This window comes from Grammomys surdaster, unplaced genomic scaffold (genome assembly GCF_004785775.1).
Source record: "Grammomys surdaster isolate TR1022 unplaced genomic scaffold, NIH_TR_1.0 278, whole genome shotgun sequence".
Classification (NCBI taxonomy): domain Eukaryota; kingdom Metazoa; phylum Chordata; class Mammalia; order Rodentia; family Muridae; genus Grammomys; species Grammomys surdaster.
Window position 1 is genome coordinate 10,229,081 of NW_021604719.1, and position 21,826 is coordinate 10,250,906.

The 21,826-nt window shown below is 42.7% G+C and overlaps 1 protein-coding gene across 1 annotated transcript in view; it reads left to right on the forward strand.

Moving 5' to 3' along the window:
- Prdm6 (PR/SET domain 6) overlaps positions 1–21,826 on the forward strand; it is a 101,808-nt gene that overhangs the window by 73,299 nt on the left and 6,683 nt on the right. Inside the window, exons 5-6 of the mRNA XM_028777233.1 lie at positions 11,480–11,822; positions 20,634–20,810. Coding sequence (XP_028633066.1) covers positions 11,480–11,822; positions 20,634–20,810 — 520 coding nt within the window. The remainder of the gene's footprint in view (positions 1–11,479; positions 11,823–20,633; positions 20,811–21,826) is intronic.

The window sequence follows — 21,826 nt, forward strand, 5'->3', positions numbered from 1 at the left end:
CTCTCTCTCTCTCTCTCTCTCTCTCTCTCTCTCTCTCTCTCTCTCTCGGACTCATCGTACAAATGCCCCAGTACTGCTCTCCATGATGCTGATCTGTTCCCTGCTGTCTTTAATTCCCTTGTAAAAAAAGAAAGTCCTTAAAGAAAAACCACCCACTGCTATCAACCTTTCTATTTTTCCCTAATTTGAACCAAGCTCAAAAGAAGACATGGATCTGGGCCTTCTCCTTACTTGCTGTTCCTCCTGGAAAGTGTCCTTTCTGCTCTGATACCCTTGTTAGAGGAAGTATCTGTTTTCAACGAGGGCAATCTCTGTGCTGGAGATGGATGTGTAGTTGGAGTTACTGCAGACACAAACGTAGAGGCCACTACGTTCTCTCTTCCCCAGGATGGTACCACGTCCGCCTCCCTCACAACATGGACTAGAACAATATCTTGCCTACTGGCATGAGCTTTCTGAGTCCCAGAACCCTGACACTAACTCAGCTCCTACTGTATGGAGTTTGAGCCAAAAGGATTTTGGAAATTGTCTTAGTTAGGGTTTTACTGCTGTGAAGAGATGCCATGACCAAGGCTACTCTTATAAGGACAACATTTAATTGGGGCTGGCTTACAGGTTCAGAGGTTCAGGCCATTATCATCAAGGTGGGAACATGGCAGCATCCAGGCAGGCATGGTGCAAGAGGAGCTAAGAATTCTACATCTTCATCTGAAGTCTGCCAACAGAATGCTGACTTCCAGGCAGTTAGAATGAGGGTCTTAAAGCCCACGCCCACAGTGGCACACCTACTCCAACAGGGCTACATCTTCTAATAGTGCCATTCTTTGGGCCAAACATATACAAACCATCACAGAAATCCTATGAGCTTCCTTATTTCTTTCTTGAATACAACCTGCTCTGGACTCTGTAGATGCTGTGTTGTGCTGTTTTGTGGAATGTGTAGGTGTAAGCACATGAAGGGATAGGGTTCTGAATTACAGCTCATAGTTCAAACAGACATTTAATTCTTATTTATTGATCACCTACTATGGGCCAGCATCTTTGCTAGGTACCAAAAATGCAGAAGGAAGGAAACAGTCAAGAGATCCTACACTCATAGACCTTATGTCTAGGGACAGGGTATTGTAAATATGTAATTAAATGTTGGTCAGGCGGTGATATGTCGTGGAGTTACTAAAGCAGAAAAAGGGCAGGTGTGCTGGGAGCTTGGGACTACAGATTCAGCGAATGACCTGAAGTAGTCCTCACTAGCAAGCTGGCCTTTGACCAAAGACTTAAGGCGGTGAGGGAATGGGATGCATGCTACTCTAGACAAGAACATTGCAGGCAGTTGAACTAGATGCCTCATGGTGGAAATGTCCCTTGCATCTGGAAGAGCATCCCAGAAGTTAGCCTGGGTATGATAGAGTAACCGATAGGCAGAATATAAGTCAGGTATGGGTGGATAGGGGACATGTTTCTCGTCCCTGTGATGACCCTGACGTTTACTTGTGAACTTGATGATGAGGCTGGCATGAAGTTTGGAGCAGTAGTGAGATGCTCTGACGAAAGCTGTAGTAGGATTACTCTGTCTTTTAAGTGTGGATTATAACATGAACAGTGAGGGAGAGCTCAGGGGCTCTTACAGAAGCCAGGAGAGCAATGATGGTGGTTTGAGCCAACATGGAAGTGGTGGAGGTGGTGAGAAGTAATTGAACACTAGGTATATTTTGAAAGTAAGACCAACGACTTCATCTGACATTCTAGGTACAGAGAAAATGTGTCAAGGATGACTTTGGGTCATCTAGACTAAGCCGTGACTGTTTCCTGAGTTTAGAAGTAGAAATGCAAAGTGTAGGGTGGCCACGTAGGAGCTGCTTGGATCTCTGGAGTAGAAGTCATTGGTTCATGCTTTCACCTCACAAGGCTGTGAACATGCGTGGGAGTGACCGGGGTTGGAGGCAGGGCGTTTTGCTGTCCATTTGCCATTCACAGCCAGTTGGCAGGGCTTCCGAGTCTAGCAAGTGGTGTTCAGATTCAGGGCCATAGTGCCGCTAGAATATGCTTGCTGGAAGAGGATGCGGTTTGCTTTCAGCCCCCTCTCCAGTTCCAGCTGCATGAAGCATTCTAGAGGATGCTGACGAGAGGATTAAATGAATTCTGCCAGGGTTCATTACACCATTGTGCCCCTGAAGTCCACAGTGGTGTACAGTTTGTGGCTTCACTAAGGAAACTAAGTTACCCCTTTTGGGTTTAGTTCTGAGTTCTTAGTAAGGATTGAGGGAAATTCAAAGGGATTTAAGCCGTCGTTTAAAAGTCTTACCGGTGACAAAGCCTCTTTCCACTGAGGGTGTTAAGGGAATTTTATTTCACTTCCTGTCTCAATGTCATATATCTGTCATGTGACTGGCCACCCAAGAAACCAGCACAAGGTTTCATCAGATAGTGAGGGGAGAAATATGATTTCAACTGTAATTCTGAGACAGAGTCTCATTCTATTTGATCCCAGGTGACCTGGGAATTGCTTGGTGATGAGTATTGCTTATTCTCTGCTAAGAAAATATTCACATGACTCAGGCATGCAGACGTGCGATTGCAGGAGACTCAACAGATAGCCTTCCTCATGCCGAGTAATTTAAATCATCTCCACGGGTCAGCAATGCTAAGATTGTATTTACCCCACCTTGCTAGTCACAAAATAAATTGGCTTTCTAAAAGAGCTTGAGATCAAAGACTCGGTAGTCAAATGTACTTCCTTATAGTGCTGTGTGTGAAGCCCACAGTTACATGTGATGAGCCACAGAGACACCTCAGCAGGTAAAGGTACCACCAAGCCTGATAGAGCTCTTCATTCCATCCCAAGATGTACATGGTGTGAGGAGAGAAGTTGAATGCTGAAAGTTGTCCTCTGATACCTCTGACACACACGCATACGCAAGAACACTCACATGCAGACAGACAGACAGACAGACAGACAGACACACACACACACACACACACTTACTTAAAGTAAAAGTACATGGATTAAAAATAGGACCTTCCATCACAATTATGGAAAGAGACCAGATATTACTTCAGCCAGATTTTCTTTTCTTAATGAAATTGATACCGGACCAAGATATTCAAGGAAAATGTGATTTTAGTTAGTGAATAGTACTTATTAAGCACTTTCAGTTATAAAAGTATCATTTTATTCCCATGGTTCTGTCAACATGCAGAGTACATATTTCCCATTGATCGTGTGTGGTGGGAACTGGGGCTTAGTAAGGTCCCCCCTCTGTCAGCATCATATAGCAGTGGCTACGCGCACTGCCTGGACTTGCCAGCAAAGGCTGCCTGGCCTCAAAGAGAAGACAGTGCTCCACACAGGCATCCAGGCTCTGGAAGCAATTCCTGCATTGTTTTCTTTTTAAAAACTATAGTTAAAAATGTAATAGTGCTCCAAGAGAGAGAGCGCCCTTCCACGCACTGCGGGCCTTTCAAAGACCCTGAAGGAACACTTGTGTCGACAGATCACATCCGCAAGAAGGAGTGAGGTTGCCCTAAGCTTCCAGTGGGGGATTAGCTCCTGCAGAGTGTAAAGACCAGAGTGTGTTCATATTCTTTTCAGAGGAAATTAAAAAAAAGGAAAAAAAAAGCCTAGGAATAAATGTTAAACAAGTCCTTCCAGTGCTTGCTATGTCTCAGTGTATAAAGCTGAGGTGGCCGAATGTGAGACTTGGCGGCCATGCTGGAGCTGCTCTGGATTAAACCCTGCCTCTAGGAGGCCTGCTCCTCTGGATTTTCAAAGAACAGCAAATAAAAAGGGCCACCTCTGTGCAGGACCTCTCACTCCCACCATTCTACCCGCAAGACGAAACAGCTAAGGAGCACCCTGCTCAGCCCTTTATCCGTGTCACCTTTAGGATGTAATGATAGCATTTACTCCAGCAGGAGTATCCGGTGTGGGCAAGTCCTCAAAGGAAGTGTTGTGATAGTGTGCAAAACCTCAGGCCCCAACTTGAGCTTCAGAGGACAGAAGGTTCATTAGTACACAACTCAAGCATAAACCTTAATGGAGGCACCTCTTGGGGTAACCACAACAGAGACCCTGAGCTGAGGGGTGTTAGGTCAAATATGGTCAAGAGCAGCCAGAGTACCTCCCTCTACACACAGAGAGAGACTGGGATTGGACGCCTTACATGAGTCTGAGTATAGGAAGGAACTATTCTGTCTCTGAGTATTGACTAGAAGAACGTTGACTCCAAGCCAAGGGTCAAGAAACTGTTCATCTCGACACACTGTGGAGACAGTGTATACCTTGCTATAGCTACTGAATGGTGAAGGCTTTGATTTTTATCCTATCTGCCAGAGATAAAAATGCTGAGTCAGGAACCTAATACAAAAATTGGCCTAGGGCCCAGCACCTTGTGAACATGAGGACCTGAGCTAGGTCTCTGGACCCCAACTAGAAAGCTGGGCATGGTGGGATGCATTTATCATCTCAGAGCTGGACAGGTAGAGAAAGTAGACCCATGGGATCTGCTCAGACAGTATAGCTGAATCGGCAAGCTCCAGGACAATGACCCTATTTGTGGAAAAACAAAAAACAAACAAGCAAACAAACTAACATAGCTGGTACCTGAGGAAGGATGGTCAAGTTGTTCTTTAGCTTCACTTTGCATGTATATGCACTCTCTTCTCTCTCTCTCTCTCTCTCTCTCTCTCTCTCTCTCTCTCTCTCTGTCTCTCTCTCTCTCTCTCCCTCCCTCTCTCTCTCTGTCTCTCCCTCCCTCTCTCTCCTTCTCTCTTTCCCTTTCCTTCTTTCCTTCCCTCCCTCCCTCCCTCTCCTCTTCCTCTCACTCTTTCTCCCTCTCCTTCCCTCCCTCTCTCCCTCCTTCTCCTTTTCTCTCTTGCTCTCTCTCGTTCTCTCTTTCTTACTCTAGATGTTGAGAAAACAGGAGAATTCTAGAACAAGCAAAGAAGGAATGCCCACAGGGATACCCTTTTCATCTCTAACAAAGGTAGCTACCCACTGGAGTGTATTCTCTGAGAAGATTGACAAAGGAGGAAGGATAGACTAGAAACAGGCTGTTGGGTTGGCTCTTGGGAGTATTGTGTACCATTCTAGAACATCTTGCTATATAATTTCATTGCTCACTATCCTAGTTCTTGGGCCTGTGGAAGGTGGACATCTGGCAGATGTGTTTGTCTTCACCTACATCAGTGTAGGAGAACCACTGCACTCCTGACCATAGCCCACCTGAACTGAACTATAGTCCACATGCACTTAGCAGTCTGTGGAGGCATATGGGCCTGGCTGCTTCTTCACAGCAGGGTCTCTCAGAAGACATTCCATCCCCAGAGCTATTGTCTTCAGTTACCCCTGTCTTCCTTCACTTACCCTCTAACAGTGGTGATCCTCAGAAGACTCCCCAGTAAACATCTCCCCATAGAACTTCACACTTGACCTTAGCCTAAAGGCTGTAAGAAGGGCTCTCTAAGTCTCCCTTGAAGAGTCCATTTCCCAGGTACTCTTGGGTCTGTATTTTGTAGTGGAGAACATCTGTATTTTCAATGTAGACTTCTGTGACTCACAGCCTCAACTATCCAATGGTCTCCTCAGCGTCTCTACTTCCATCCCTCAGAGAAATCTCACCCCCAGCATATTGTGACTAAAGCCATTGTACTCATTCCCACAATCTGTCCCTCATCCCTGAGTTTAAGAGTCTTCACTTCCGGTCACCCAACCACACTTTGTAGAAACCTTGCTGTGTCACCCAGGCCCTAATGTATGTACTCCTCATGTGTTCTCATCTCTCCTGCCACCATCCTGATCAGGGTTACAGAGTCCATTCAGGGCTTGCACCATGGCACAGGCTTTTTGGTGCCATCACAGCTGGAATGGAGTCTTACATGTTTGCTTATTTTACTGTTTCAGTTGATCCACTTGTTTTATCAACAGATAGCTTGGGCTCCTAGATCAAAGTCCAGAAAGTGCTGTGGGCATACAAGTCTCCAGCCAAGAGATGATGAGGACCGTTGACAAATTCTTAACTATTCTTCCAGAAACATATTTTTGTCTCTTCCAACATCTAAGTGTGTTGTCCCTTTCTTTCTTTCGTTTTCAGATGTCTTCCACACAACCTTCTCTCATCTGCTCCCCTCCAACCCCTGTTCGAGAAAGCCTTAAGTTACTAATCTTCTTGCCTCAGCTTTCTGAGTGACTAGGGTTATAATTATACACCACTATGTTATGGCGCCCTTTCTGCTTTTTGCACAAGTCCAGCAGCAGACGGTACACACTGGTCAGCATAGATTGGTGAGACACTGAAAGCAAACATCTAGTCTCCTTGAGCTCTGGGTCAAACTCTTTCTGTCTTACAATGAGCCATTTGTTAAATAACCAGCTGTTTGGGCTGAAAAGATGGCTCAGTGGTTAAAAGTACTTGGCTTCTCTTCCAGAGATCCTAAGTTCAATTCCCAGCAACCACATGGTGCTCACAAATATCAGTGATGGGATCCGATGCCCTCTTCTGGTGTGTCTGAAGACAGCGACAATGTACGCATACAAACACAAAATAAATAAATCTCTTTTTAAAAAAACAGCCCTTTGGTATGGAATGCTATAACTAGGAGCCACACATAACCTCCAGCTCATATACTGATTAATTTCAGATAGGGTATCAGTAGCCCCTGCTGTCCAAACTTGCTATGTAGCTGAGGATGGCCTTGAACTTCTTCTCCTTCTGCATTCACCTCCCAGTGCTGGGATTATAGACATGAGCCACCACACCTAGTCTGATAGGGTGTTGGGGATTGACCATAAAGATTTACTTATGCCAGGCAAGCACTCTAAGGCTGAGTTACATTCCTAGATATTGTGCTTTAATTAGAGCCCAACTGGGTGTGGATTCTATGTCTGTAGAATATTATGTGTAGATATTATATAATATCTATTATATGTCTGTAATTCCTAGCACTCAGGGGGCAGAGGCAGGATGATTACAAGTTTCAGGCCAACCAGGACTGTCTAATGGGACCCAACCTTAAACCTAAAGTGAAACCTAAACAAGGAATTATGCTCTCCGGACTCAAAGATCTTTAGCCTTGCTAAGTTATACTTAGTGGACTATGAAGCCCTGTCCTTGGATGTGCTCACGGGCCTGCCAGTACCCCAGCTCACTTCCAGTCCCTGTGCAGTTCCCATAGGGGCATGGCTGCCTTTCTCTCCAGCCTCAGCTGAAGCCTGCCATCTGTCTCCTCCTGGCATATTGTCACATTTTCAGTTCCTTTACTGCTCAGTTCTTTCCCCGTCACAGGATAAGGTCTTGTGCTTGTTCCCTTTGGTTGTCTCTTCCCCTTGCACTTGCTCATGGGTCCCTTCAGGGCTCAGATGCCAACTTCCCGGCATCCTTTCTTTTTCGCAGTCCTGTACTTAGTCACATCTAAAGTGAACATATGTTAGTGTTCAAACTCCCTGAAACTGGCAGAAATCTTGACAATGGCCATCAACGCCTTACAGTTATAATGATTCAATTAATAGAAGTTAAGAGTTGAAGCTGAGCCAATGCCTGTTTAAAAAAATAATACTAGCTTCATATCTGTCTAAATGTCACAGTGGGAGGGATAGTGAGATGTCCTGTCCTCCTACATGCCCACCAGTCAGTAAGTAGTGGATGCTCAGTAAATATTTCGCAGGTGGGGTAAAGTAAGACTTGATTTTGTGGATCCTGAATCCCTGCCCCCAGTGTTTACCTATCCAGATGTGATGAGCTAATGGTTTTCCTTGGCTCCATTCTTCCAGGCTTTAGACGTCATCCCCTTTCTCTTAATCTTTGTCTTCATAGACTGAGGAGACTATCTAACTCAGTGTCCTCAAATGCAGAAGCCATTTGTGATTCTGGCTATGTTATCTAGCTGTCTTCAGGCCTCCTCTGAATTGCCTCTTGAGTTTCCATAAGATAGTGTTTCTGGTCTCTCCTGTTCCCCAGCTGATAAGGTGCCCTGTTTAGTTAGTGTTTTTCACTGGTGTAGCCAGTGAGGCTGGCATTCGGGAGCATGTTTTCTGAAATGTTCTGCTTTCAAGACAAACATCTATACATGGAGGATTCTGTGATCCACAGAACAGCTAGACTTTACATACGATTGCTTTTGTGAAGTCTTCATTCCTACTCTCTGTAAATCATTTGCTCAGCTTCATTGGATAAGACTGAATTATTTTGTAAACACAACGGAGGACCATACTTAGGATAAAATGGAGAGTGTTTTTTTCCTATGACTGGGGAGCTGTTTATATTTGTTTTTCAGTGTCCAAAGAAGGAAAGTAATAAGCAGAGAATAATCTTATTTCAGTCATCATCTTTTGCACTACTCAAATGCTGCCTATTACTCTATATTCACGCAGACCCATATATCTCTATTATACAGACTTTTAGCTATATAAATTTGATTTTTTTAACTTACCATTGATCATTAAACTTACAGAAATTCATTGACTCATGAATCTGTTTCTTTCTATATAAAGATTGTGTGGCCTTAAAGATTTAAAACATTAAAAAGCTTGGCCAGGTTCACTGCTCTCCTGCCTGCTGACAATCTTGTCATTCTACAATCTTCCCACTCTGTTCTTTCTGAGTACCTGGCTGGCAAGAGCTCACAGTTGCCTGGAGACTTGGTGTGCTTTGCAGTTCCTGGATTAGGGCTGAAGATGCTAAACATATAGGCTCCATCCCACAGCCACCAACACTCCTGTTTTCACGTTTAATGACAAATGGCAAAGCGTGTCTCATTATCTTTTAGAGTCTGGATGACAAGTAACATGAAGAAAGATTTTTTTTAAAATCTTAAAAATGTCTACAAACTTCATATTGATTACACAACTTTTACCTCAGAAGGTCAAATGATACATGACTTTTATTTATGAAATATAGACCATACATAATTTGAACACAGGCATACACACACACACACACACACACACACACACACACACACACACACACATATATACCATGTATAGTTTGATGTACATGACATACTCACCAAACTCTATGCCACCCATAAAAGTGGTCTTTCTCTGTTTGAAACCAGCTAGTGAGCAGAGAAGTATAGATATGGATCAAACATGAAACTTTGCTGGAAGTCAGAAAGCTAGAGCTTGCAGCCTAGGCCTGTCCTTGACTATGTATCCTTAACTAATGATGAGCAAATTGCTGGGTCTTGCTGGGCTATTGTTTTACCACTTGAGAGGAAGGTTGGCTTAGGTCAGTGATTCTCAGCCCTGAGTTTACTTCAGAAGCATTAGGAGGACTTTAAACAATATAGTCAGGCCCTTCTGAGAGACTCATTTGATTTTAAAAAATTCTCCTCTGTAAAACTACTGCCGAGTAGCCAGTGAATGATGCTCCAGGGTCTTTGCTCCCTGGGATGAGCTGAGCTATGCTTCAGTTGCTGTAGACAGGTCTGTTTCCTGTGTTAGACATGCTGACCATGTGACTCTGCAGAAGTACCTCAGGTAACACACTAGCACCCCTGTACCCATGTGTGTGATCCACCTGCTTCCTTCCAGAGCTTCCTGGTCCCCACAGCTCACCTGCTCTGTTTTAGAGTTGAGGATGTTCGTGTTATGAATGGAGCTTGGCCATGGTTGTGGTGAGGCACGAGAGAGCTCCCCGTTTGTTTCCGACCTTAACTCTGAGCTGGTGGTCAAGAGCCACATAAGTAGCTATAGCACACGTGACTTTGTTTCTTGCCATAACCAGACTTTTTGTGAATCATCATCATCTTCAAATTTCTGCATATCTTTTGACAAGGTCTTTCACTCTGTTTCTCTGGCTGGCCTGGAACTTATTATGTAGATCAGATGGGCCTAGAATTCACAGAGATCTATGGTCTCTATCTTTTCCTCTGCCCCCAAAGTGCAGGGATCATAGGTGTATACCACTACTCAGCTTAATCTCTTTGACTCCTGAAATTATATATATATATATATAACTTTTCAGGCCCACAGAATGACCAGTTAAACTTGATAAATATTGTTAACACAATAAGGTATTTTAAAAAGAAGCTGGGAGTTGTGTCTCACACTGGAAATCCTAGTACCCGAGAGGCCAAGGCAGATTTTGCAGGCCAGCCTAGGCTATTGAGTAATACCCTGTCAAAAATTAAATTAAATTAAAATTAAAAAGAATAAACTTCAAGTATTTAAGCTTCTCCCATAAGGAAATCCTTCCTTAACTTCTACTTTACCACCCAATGAGGACCATGTGCCCCATTCCAGTCTTGTTTCTTCCTACAACAAAAAGAATAGTGACTGCTTGTGGCCTTCAGGCCTGTGATGAACTCTTGGATATCACACCTTAGCTTCCTACCATGAGGCTGAAGGATGAGGAGACCAGGCCCCCATAGCTCCACTGTTATTGGGCATTCACTTCTTTCCTGAAACCCACTGATGCATGACTTAGTCCTTGGAGTGATGGCTTCATGGTTACCCAAGGACTGTATCATGGGTTTGGCTATTGCAGCCTTCCCTACAGACACAGTGCTAGGAAACAGTGGAGCTAGAACCCAGGCCGTCCCCATCACCATGTTGGTGCCTAGTACTTTTAGAAGCATGGCTACCACTGCCCATATTTTACCGGAGAGGAAACAGGGCACAAAGGGTTGAATAAGTTGCCTACGATCATTGTCATTAATGAAAACCAGAGTCAAGACAGGACCCTAGGCCTTGCTAATTTCAAAGCACCAACACTATTGCTGCCCACTTCCTCTACCCATCTGTCAGTCTCTCCCAAGCCTCTTCCCCACCAAAATCTGACTGGTTTTATCCACTTCTACTCAAAACCAGCCTGCACCTGTTACCTGGGCCTTAAATAATGTTAAACATACATTTAAGGCACTCTGAGGCTTGCCTTCTCCCTCCCTCCCTCCCTCCCGCCCTCCCTCCCCCCCTCCCCAACACCTTTCCCAAAGTGGCCAGCATCCCACACCTGCTGTGGCAGCCCAGCTCCCTTGCAGTTCACTAACCTGCCAGGTTTCTCCTGTCTTCAGGTATCTACCCTCCTCTTAGTTCTTCAGTCAGCTCCATGGTGAACACCTGTCCTGTTCTGGAAGCTTGGCCACCCTACCTAATTCAGTGGCATTCACCACTTCTGCTCCACTCCCCCACTCCCCTATCTCTCTCTCATATCTGCTGATCTCTAAGCAGCATACGCTGTGAACTACCTTATGTCTCAGGCCATAATTTTGTGTGTGTTGAAGGCAAAGGTCATGCAACTGCAGTCCTGAGCATATACTAGTTGCTTAATACACTGCCATTAGGTGGGTTATTAATTTGTGATAAGCCCAATGTTCCCCCCTCAAATCATCTTATTCTAATTCGGGGGCCCAGCAAAACACAGTTTTACATTTGTTTGTTTGTTTGTTTGTTTGTTTGTTTATAAAGATGTCTTGAAGTGCATGTTATTGTGTTTGTTTAAGGGCTAGTGAAGCTGACCTTCTCGAACTCTGACTGTTCTAGTGAACGTCCCTTCCACGGTAATAGAAGCCATGTGCCGACAAGACGCCCTGCAGCCCTTCAACAAAAGCAGCAAGCTTTCTCCCTCCGGTCAGCAGCGCTCCGTGGTTTTCCCACAGACTCCCTGCAGCAGGAATTTTTCCCTCTTGGATAAATCTGGGCCCATTGAGGCAGGATTTAACCAAATCAACGTGAAGAATCAGAGGGTCCTGGCGAGCCCAACCTCTACCAGCCAGCTGCACTCGGAGTTCAGCGACTGGCACCTCTGGAAGTGCGGCCAGTGCTTTAAGACTTTCACGCAGCGTATTCTCCTGCAGATGCATGTTTGCACGCAGAACCCCGACAGGTGAGACCCAGGGCTTGCCTTCTGGAGCACCTTGGGGGAAAGCCGCTGCGGAGGTGCTTGCCTGCGGGGTGGAAGGTGCAAGAGTTCTGTTAGGGGTCAGAAGTACCTCCATTGTTTGTGAAGGCTGCACAGACAGGTCAGTGGTTGCCTAGAGAGGCATCTGCGCTGCTCGCTATCCAAACAGTTCCGTCCAACTTAAAAGGGAGCAAAAGAGAAGGAACATTTATGAATATCAGGGCTGGAAAATGAGGTCAGGATAATCAGAATCCCCTCTGTCTTCCAAAGATAATATAGCTGGCTGCCGGGCGGCTGTCACAGCCGTTTCAGAGTTCACCTCCAGTGTGCCGTGGGTATGAACTTAATTAAGTACTAGGAGGTAATGAATTGGAATTTTTTGCTTAGTACTATTTTTCTTCGGAGCATGCAAACCCATAAATCCTGCAAACCTGTCAAAAGGAAATACCCACTCGGCTAGTGATGTGGAGGAAAACAGATGCCACTTATTCAATAAACTAATATCCACACAGAAGAAAAATGTTGACTAGATACCTCAGAGTCAAAGTTGGTTTGAAAGTTTGTCAATATGGAATTTTATGGCCATGAACTGAGGATGAAATTTAGCTGAACAAGTGAATTAAAATTTCAGGTACTCTGACGAGTGGCCCAGTAGATATAATGGAACTATTATTTATGAATCAAATCTGGTTTATTTGACAGTCTTGAGAGCTGGGAGCGCAAAAGACAAAGATCAAATTAATTCAATAAGAAGGCTCCTTGTGTTTTATCTCTCCTTCATGTCTTATGAGAACTTGATTAAAACCAAAATATCCAAGAAAATCCTAGACAAAATATTCACTTTGAATATAAAAGTCAAAAATAATTTTTTTGGAGCTAGGATTGGACATTTGGAAACAAGATTCCTGAGGGTTTTTTTTCTTCTTTTTTTTTTTTTGCCACTGATTAACCTTAATGAAGTAAGACACAAGACTCTTTGTCTTACGGTCTGGACACTCGGCTCTCTCCTCTCAGCTCTGCAGCACACGGCAGCACACGGCAGCATGCTTAGGAAATCCACAGAAAGGGCAAGGGAAAGAGGTGTGGCAGGAGGGGTGGGTACATTTTAATCTCAGGTTTGGGATGTTTATACATATCTGCATCTGGACACATTTTATTTGTGTCATTCTAAAAACTATTTGCTTAGCCTCAAGCTTTACTGTAACTAATCAATATGGAAACATTTCGTTTAGGGCTAAGGCAGCTGTGTCTAGGTGTGCAACCATAGGCTTGTGTTGTGGCAGTGAAATATAAAAGTTGGAACATGTTTTTTTTTTCCCCTGCAGAAAGGCTTTTCTTAAAAGTTTGCAGTCATATATATATATATCTCCTCATGATGTGTCTTTCTTAGCTCACACATCATTTTAAGACACATTTAAAATCTTCTTATAAAAACTGAGTTCAGATGTATGGGTGTATTATTTGCAAATTGTCATCATAGTAACTAATCATGCACAGTAAAATTAAAAATAGGTCACAGTTTCTGGATCTTTGACTGTCATATGATTTCATGTTCAATAACACAAAAGCAATGAAGATGTTTTATGGTAAGTGAACATTAAAACAGACTGTTTGGTCTGACCCAAGTTGTACCCAGAAAATTCCATGTCATGGTCTAAGTCTCTTTAAAGCTTGTCCTGTAAAATACATCCAGCACCACAATTTAGTACGTCTAATCTAAGCAGTTAGCTAACATGAGCAAAATACCTCCAAGGGAGATTGTTAAGGTTCATGATCATTGTAGACAAATGTAGTATGATTGGTAAATCCCTCAGTGGTATGAGCCCCCTTCTGTGCTAGATTCTGATAGGTTCATGAGGTGAAGTAATAGGTGTTTATCATCAAGGATAATGATCAGGGTGAAGTCGTATTACTTAGGGAGTGGGTCTCTGATTCTTCCCTAAGCTTTGTTGATGAAGACAGGAGAGGTAGTTGACATCACTCATTAATAAGTTAAAGAATCACGACTTGAAGAAAACCAGACTCTTTAGAGGCACATAATACAATACAATGTTTCTCAGTAACAATGTTTCTCAGTAACAATGGCGAGACAGTTGAATTACATCATCAGTCTCAGCTTTTGAAGAAGAAATAGAGGGAGACGCCTCATCCCTTTGATCTATTAATTTTATTCTAGATGAATAATTTATTTTTACCCTATATGACTTGAAGAACTCCTTTCTCTGTGAGAACATGAGATGAGCTCTTTATAGCAGAGACTCTGGAGACAGGGAGCTACTCTCCAATATTCCTAACCACAGGGAAAGCTAAATAGGAGAACTCCACGAATGTGACAGGGACACCACAGCTGTTTGTGATGGTTGCTAAATTTGGAAACGTGCCTGTTCTATTTGTGGAACCATTCCTCTGTTAAATATGATATATTCTTTGGTGACGAGATTCATAGTTAGTGGGGTATTTGTGTTCTACAGTTTGTGCCCATTCATCCATAGCCAGATGTCCCTCATACCTGTGTAGGGATATAAAAATCTACAAATATAAAAATCCACACTCAAATTCCTTACATCAAATGGTTTGGAATTTGCAGATAACCTATGCAGATACTCCTGTATGCTTTAAATTATTTTTAAATCACTTTTAAAATATTCCCAAAGAGTTGTAAATACCATGTGAATAATTTTATTCTGTATTGTTTAGAACTACTGACAAGAAAGGTCTACACATATTCTATGCATTACTTTTTAAAATTTTTTATTGATTTTTAGTAGGTTTTTTTTTTAATCTTTAATTGGTTGAATCTGTTGACTAGAGACTTACCTATAAGGGATTTGGGGAAACTGAGCAGTAAAATAGTTTAACAGAAACCATTTATCCTTTCATGGAAAACTCGTAGAAAAAAAAATCTCACTAGAAAAAGAGACCAGAGGACAAAGTCAGAAGGTAAATGGGTCCAAATTTGGAACAGACCTCTGAATCAAAAGTTCAAAAGATTTTTTTTCAGTCTACAGAGTATTTGGCTGTAAAACATCAGACATTTGAATTTTCATCAAGGAGAATGTATGTTTGATATCTGTGATCCTTTTCATGGGAGGTGCCGTTCAGAAGTATAAAGTCGAGAACTGTGGATACCCAGTGATGTGACATCATTTTCATTTCTGACTTACATACAATGAATGCAGGAGAGAAATGAATTTGGTCTGGCAAAATGAGAATCAGAACAAAAGATAAACAGATACATGGAGGCCCAAGAGCCTCTCTCTGTCTCTTTGTCATTCTGTCTCTTTCTCTCTCTCTGTCCCCCCCCCCCCCCGCCCAATTTTGTTTTGTTGATAATAAGCCAACAGATCCTCAGATCTTCTTCCTTTTCTCAGCCTACCAACTCTTCTCTGGGCGAGCCAAAAAGAAGTTGTTGGAATGTTGGCCAATCGAGATTCTGTTTACAGAGTTTATAAGCATTTGAGTTTCTATAGAAACTTAATGCCTGGGCCAGGACAACTTAAGTTACTTTGGCTGGGACCAGGAGGTAGATATCTCCTTTCTCTTCTGTTTTTTCTTTGTTTGTTTGTTTTGTTGTTGTTGGGTTTTTGTTTTTTTCTGCAGAAACATTTGGTAGGGTCCAGAGGAAGGGTACTCCAGGAATTGGTGAGCAAAGCTTTTGATCAAAGTTGATTATTTTCTGAATGTTCTCATTTTCATAGGAAATGTATTTATAATATTTATCTTTATTTTATACCATTTTTCTTTTTCTTTCTCTCATTCCCCCCCCTCATTTGTGCCACATGAGAGAAAGTCTGCCTTTAGCACCTGAACACACAATCAGCTGTTCATTCACAATTGTGTTTAAGTGTCATTGATTATAATTGGAAAGAACCATGCTAATGGGAAAAAGGGTTGCAAAGGCTCTGTCTGGTGGGAGGAGCCTAGAGGTCACTATCGCAGTGAACGGTGTCTTGTTCTTGCATTCTCTGCCCCTTCCCATGAAAGAGCAAAGGTTGTCTTTTTTCTCCTTTCCAGTGTTCTGTGGACTCTTGGGTTGAACACTTCTAACACTTTTGTGACTCTTCTTACACAGAAGTAACCTCTTCCTCCACTCAGCCAGCAGTGACTTAAGTAGGGCCCCTCTGACGTCTTGCAAGATTTGCACTTGGGCTGTCTGTCATGGAGCAAGGAGAGGGTGTAGCCCCAATGAACAACTTTTATCCTGGAGGTTCTCGTGCTATAAATGGAAAAATCAAAGGACAATTAATAATTTTAAACCAAGCCACACTTAATTTTATGAAATGTTTCAGCCTTTTCCTATGTACACCAAACCAATTACAGACTCAGAACAAATGAATTGCACATTTCACTGGCGTAATCTTTGGCAGAGGAGCTACCAGTGACAGAGAATGTCAGGAGACGAACTGAACTGAACGGTCTCACTGTTTTCTTTCTGCTTAAACATCTACCAGTGATGATTTGTGTTAAGTAAATCTGCCCACACTCTGTCTGCTTCACAGTTATTTTGTAAATGTATATGTAGCGCTTTACAGTTTTTCACAAAGCTTGGGTTTTCCTGCGTTGGAACTAGTCACGTGAAGCTACTTCAATCTTGATAACTGTAAGTCAAGAAAAGAAACACTTCAGTTTCTCGGTTACACTAGTCGATTTTCAAATGTTCAGCTGCTCTTTGTAGCCAGTGGCCCCACATCAGGCCATGAAGCTTTAAACAGTTTTCACTGTTGACTTCCCTACTTTAGATCCCAAGCAGCCACTGAGCCCCACAAAGCTGTGCACTCTGAGATGCTATTCCTTTGAGTTCGCTTTGAAAATAATGGGAGGCTATATGCACATGATGTGTTAGGAGAACCGAGTGCTTTTGAAATATGCTTCCCAATTGCAATGATGTAAGATCCTGGCCCTGGTGGAGCACAACTCCCACAGATGTCTCTCTATATGTGCTTTTCTGGTGTGACACATCAAACAGACATGCAATTTTGGAGTTAAGATAGATTCTATTCAAAAGTTTGATCACATTAACCTTATCTTCTTGGCAGACTTTGGGAAATGCTGGGGTTTGGGTAGTAAAATGCTTGACCTGCAAACACAAGGACCTGAGTTTCCTCATTAGCACCCATGTGAAAAGCTGGGTATGGTGGCACACACTAATATCTTAGTGCTGGGGAGGCAAAGACTAAAGGATCCTTGGAACCCTTGGACCAGCCAGCATTCTCTGCCCCTTCCCATGAAAGAGCAAAGGTTGTCTTCTTTCTCCTTTACAGTGTTCTGTGGACTCTTGGGTTGAACACTTCTAACACTTTTGTGACTCTTCTTACACAGAAGTAACCTCTTCCTCCACTCAGCCAGCAGTGACTTAAGTAGGGCCCCTCTGACGTCTTGCAAGATTTGCACTTGAGCTGCCTGTCATGGAGTAAGGAGAGGGTGTAGCCCCAATGAACAACTTTTATCCTGGATGGGCTCAGGATTCACAGAGATGTACCTGCCACTTTCTCTCAAGTGAAGGTGCTGGCCGCCCCTCCCAGTGTCTTTGGTATTTGTTTTTGAGACAAGATCTCGCTGTGTAGCCCAAGCATATTTATACTTAACGACCCCTACCTTTTCCAAACATTTCAACCCTGAGAGAGTCTGTTACAGTAACAAGAGCTCTCTTAAGCTCCAGATTTTCATATTAAGAGAATCAAGCTCTGCCAAGATGGACGTCAGCAGATGCTCTGAAATCATTGTATGGTACCTAAAAATGGAAGGCTATAACCTGGCTTTGTAAAATTCACTAAAGCAAGGTTTGTACCTATATTCTGATACAGGATTTTCTTGTTATTCGGCACTCTCAAGTTTTGACCAAAGCACTAAGATTGTCCATATTTTAGAGTACATGGGGGTGGAGAACAGGGACAGGGAGAGAGAGTGAAAGCGCTTCATGGGCAGGGAGCTAGCTGTGACCATCATGCAAGGTGGCATCACACTGGAAAAGCTATGATTGACAAGCCTACATTGGGTATTTTCCCCAAAGCAGGGGAAAGATATGATATGTGAAAACAGAGGTTTCAGGGAAACCGAGTGACTTATCCCCATCCCATAGCTAACTAGAACCAGAGGCTGAGGCTGACGTACCTCCCCTATTCCAGGCACTTCTTTTGCCAAGCTGTGTTGCACATAGTTTTAAAAACTGTCCCATAGTAGCTGGTGAAATGGCTTAGTGGTTGAGAGTCCTTGTTCTTGGACAGGTCCCCAAATTTGGTTCCCAGCACCCATATTGGTGGATAGTTCACAACTGGCTATAACTCCAACTCCACGGTATTTGATGGCAGCCATAGTACCCATGCACACACACACACACACACGCATGCATGCACACGAACATGCACACACACACACCTTAAGTGATAACCTTTAAAACCTGTTCCATAGAATCCCTAGCAAGTGTTCTCTGGCTGGTTTTAGGCAGAAATGATGCTCTAAGGTTTTGCTCCTTTTCCCTTGATGACAGAGTTCTAAACCAGCCTTTCTCATCTTCTCTGTGAGTCTTTGCCACTGTCTCTATCAGCATAAAAAGGATGGATTGACTTCTGACTGCAGGAAATAAATCACCCCAACTTTTGACAGGAGAGTTAGAAAAAAAAGGAAAAGATTAATTGGTTTTATTTAGTGGCTTATTGTTTATAGTGATAGCTATTAAAAATAGATAACCAGAGGCTAATAAATGTTAATGGTCCCTTCACTATTAGAAAAATCAATTGTCAGTGAATATAGCATATATTAATACATTATTTTGTTTATGATCCTCAATAGCATGTAAAAAAATTTCATCCCCAGAGAACTATTTTCTGAGAATTCTTTTTAAGGTCAACATTTACTGCCAAGAATAGATTTGCCAGGAGGATATTTTCCTCGGTAGGCAATTTTAATGGCTTTCAAAGCATTATTTTATAATTATAATAAAATGCATGTGTAATTTGTCAAGATTGATAAACTCCTTTCCAAGGACTCTTATGTATTTCTTTGAGACCTGTTTGAGAGCAGTTAGATAGATTTCTAAATGTAAGTAATTAAAATTGTATAGTATTGAGTTATTGACCAATGCTGGACTATTAATCAAGCTAAAAAATTCTACAATCAGTGCTCAGTGTGCTGAAGCCTAGTAAAATAATAGTATTTGTGTTCAGTGAGGCAAGTAGCCACAATTAAGCACTTCAGTTGACAAATGAGAGGGTACACTTTATTTCGCACTTAATTGAAATGTTGTACATGCTCGGTCACCATTGTCTTCCAGCCCTTCGGTTTGGTGTCTGGTCATTGGTACTTCCATATTTGTTAAAGGCAGAGCATTTAAGCCTGCTTCACCATTGGCTTTCTAAATGCATCCAATGTCTGGGCTGCAAACCAGAGCTTGGTGAGTGCGGCAAAGATCCTTCAAGGTAGATTATTAATTTCCTGAACAAAAAGATTTGATAAACAAATTAGAGGCCTATCAAGGAGTAATTTGAAATAGACTTGAATAGGGACAAGTCCTCAGATTTCCTCTCACTCACTGGATTCTGCTTGAGTAAGCAGAATAACTTCTAGAGAGGAGACAGAATTTTAATCTATTTTATGAAAACTCGAAATTGATTTACTTCTCGTGAGCTGGGAAGAGTGTGTTCTGATAATCTTGCTAATTATCAGGTATTTGTCACAACTTCCTCCCACTGGCATTTACATCATGGTCACCTCCCTTCAAGCACAGTGACATTTGTCATTTCTTGCTGTCATAAATCATTCCTTGCAATCAGATTCAGCAGGGGAGGTGAGATTCAAAACAAAACAAAAAACAGACTCAAGGAGCTAGAGGGGTGACTCAGTGCTTAAGAGCACTTGCTGGTTTTGCAGAGGACCTGGGTTTGGCTCCCAGAACCCATGTGGCAGCTTACAACCATCTGTAATTCTAGTGTCAGGAGATCTAACACCCTCTTCTGGCAGCAGGTGCATGTGTGCACGTACATACATGCAGACACTCAACATACACCTTAAAAAGGAGGAGGAGGAGGAAGAAGAGGAGGAGAAGGAAGAGGGGATGAGGAAGAGGAGGAGGAGGAGGTGGAGGACTCAGTAGATAAATATTTAGAGTAGGTGAGAAGTCAGGATTTCTTTTTTAAAGAAACACATCTGGTAGAGGTCTGGGTTCATCTTGGGTAGACCCTAAGGCAGTCTAATATTTATTAAAGTGTGCATCCAACTTGGCCGCTTGCCCGCTTATTTCCCTGACACTTGGAATAAGGTTCAAACACCCTATGATGACCTTGGCATCAATGACTTATATCCTTTGAGGACATTTTGTCCTTAGTTGTCTGTGCCAAAACTGTGATAATAGCAACTTCTTCTCCCATCCCACTCAGAGGATTACTGTAAAGATTAAAGTAGATAATTGATTTTAAAGCACTTTGAAAAGTAAAGGATACTAGGGAACCATAAAAGACAATTATGCATTTTCTTTTGTACTGTTTGATTTAATGAATCCCGTACTTACGTCTGTAAAGCTTATAGAAATATGCCGGCTTTTGCCCATGGGGAGATCAAGACCATCAAATAGCTGCTCTGGAAACGGTGTGATTAATACAGGAAGGGGATGCTTGCCTGTGAGTCGCCCTGTCTCAGCAACTCTGTGAATTTTGTTCCTGTGGCAACATGTAGCAGACCTCAGCAGCCAGTGCTCTGAGCCTGTCTTTAAAGAGTATTGAATGTCACCAGAGTCACAGCCTCTTTCCTCACCATGCTACCTGACTTGGGAAGCCATGACCAGTTACTCTCTATTTGTTTCAGACCCTACCAGTGTGGCCACTGCTCGCAGTCCTTTTCCCAGCCGTCAGAACTGAGGAACCATGTAGTTACTCACTCCAGTGACCGGCCTTTCAAGTGTGGCTACTGTGGCCGTGCCTTTGCTGGGGCCACCACCCTCAACAACCACATCCGGACTCACACTGGAGAAAAGCCCTTCAAGTAAGTAATGACTGATTGCCCACCCTCTTTTTCTTATCTTTCTTGAAAGCTGCCAGACACTTGCTCAGCTCAACCCAGCTGGTAGGGAAGGCTACTTGCTATGTTGGTGTCTGGGCTGTAAGAAGTTTTCCTGGGTTTCTTAGCTGACATTTGGAAATGAAATAAGGAACTCTATATTGGTCCTGGCTCAAGGTTTGCAATTTCAGACATGGGATAGCCTCTGGCACCTGTTTCCCATCAGTAAAGTAAGAAGGCAAAGTAACTAACTTTAGTAGTCTTTTCAGTTCCTGTGGGTCTATGCATCTGATTTCTGTTTAGAGAGCTCATGGCCATAAGGAGGCTCCCATAACCATGAGAAGAATGGTCATAGTTTAGGATGCTTGAATAATCCTCTTGGAGCATGGGAACCCTTTGGGAATCTAATGACAATTTCTTGTCATTTATTAGAGTGTGAACTTATTTATTGTAGCAGACCACTTGTGGCTCTTTAGCATAAACTTTGGAGCTTGAAATCATCAGGTTGATGAAAGTACAACAAAAACAAAAGGCATATTGACGTTTTTAGTATTCAGAGAATGTGGGTAAGGATATTTGAGCAAGATTGTGTTTCAACATATAATCCATTCATCAGAGCAGCAGATGTTTGAACTATGCAAAATGGCCCATCCATCCATCCATCCATCCATCCATCCATCCATCCATCCATACATCCATCTGTTCATACAATCAAAATAAATGCCTACTTTTCCATTGGTCATCTTGCTAGGCACAAGAGATACAAAGATGAATGAGACTCCACTGGTTTCCATCTTTACTTTGAAGACCTCACACTCTAAGGGGAAGCCCAATCAATCAATCAATCAATCAATCAAATTATAACATGGGATGAAAAGTATAACAAGATGTGTATATACAGTGTTGAGGAGTATCAGAGAAATGAAATCATCAGATCTGTGTGGGATACAATGTTTAACATGTGTCCTAAAGAATCATCAAGAGTTTGCCAGACACATAAG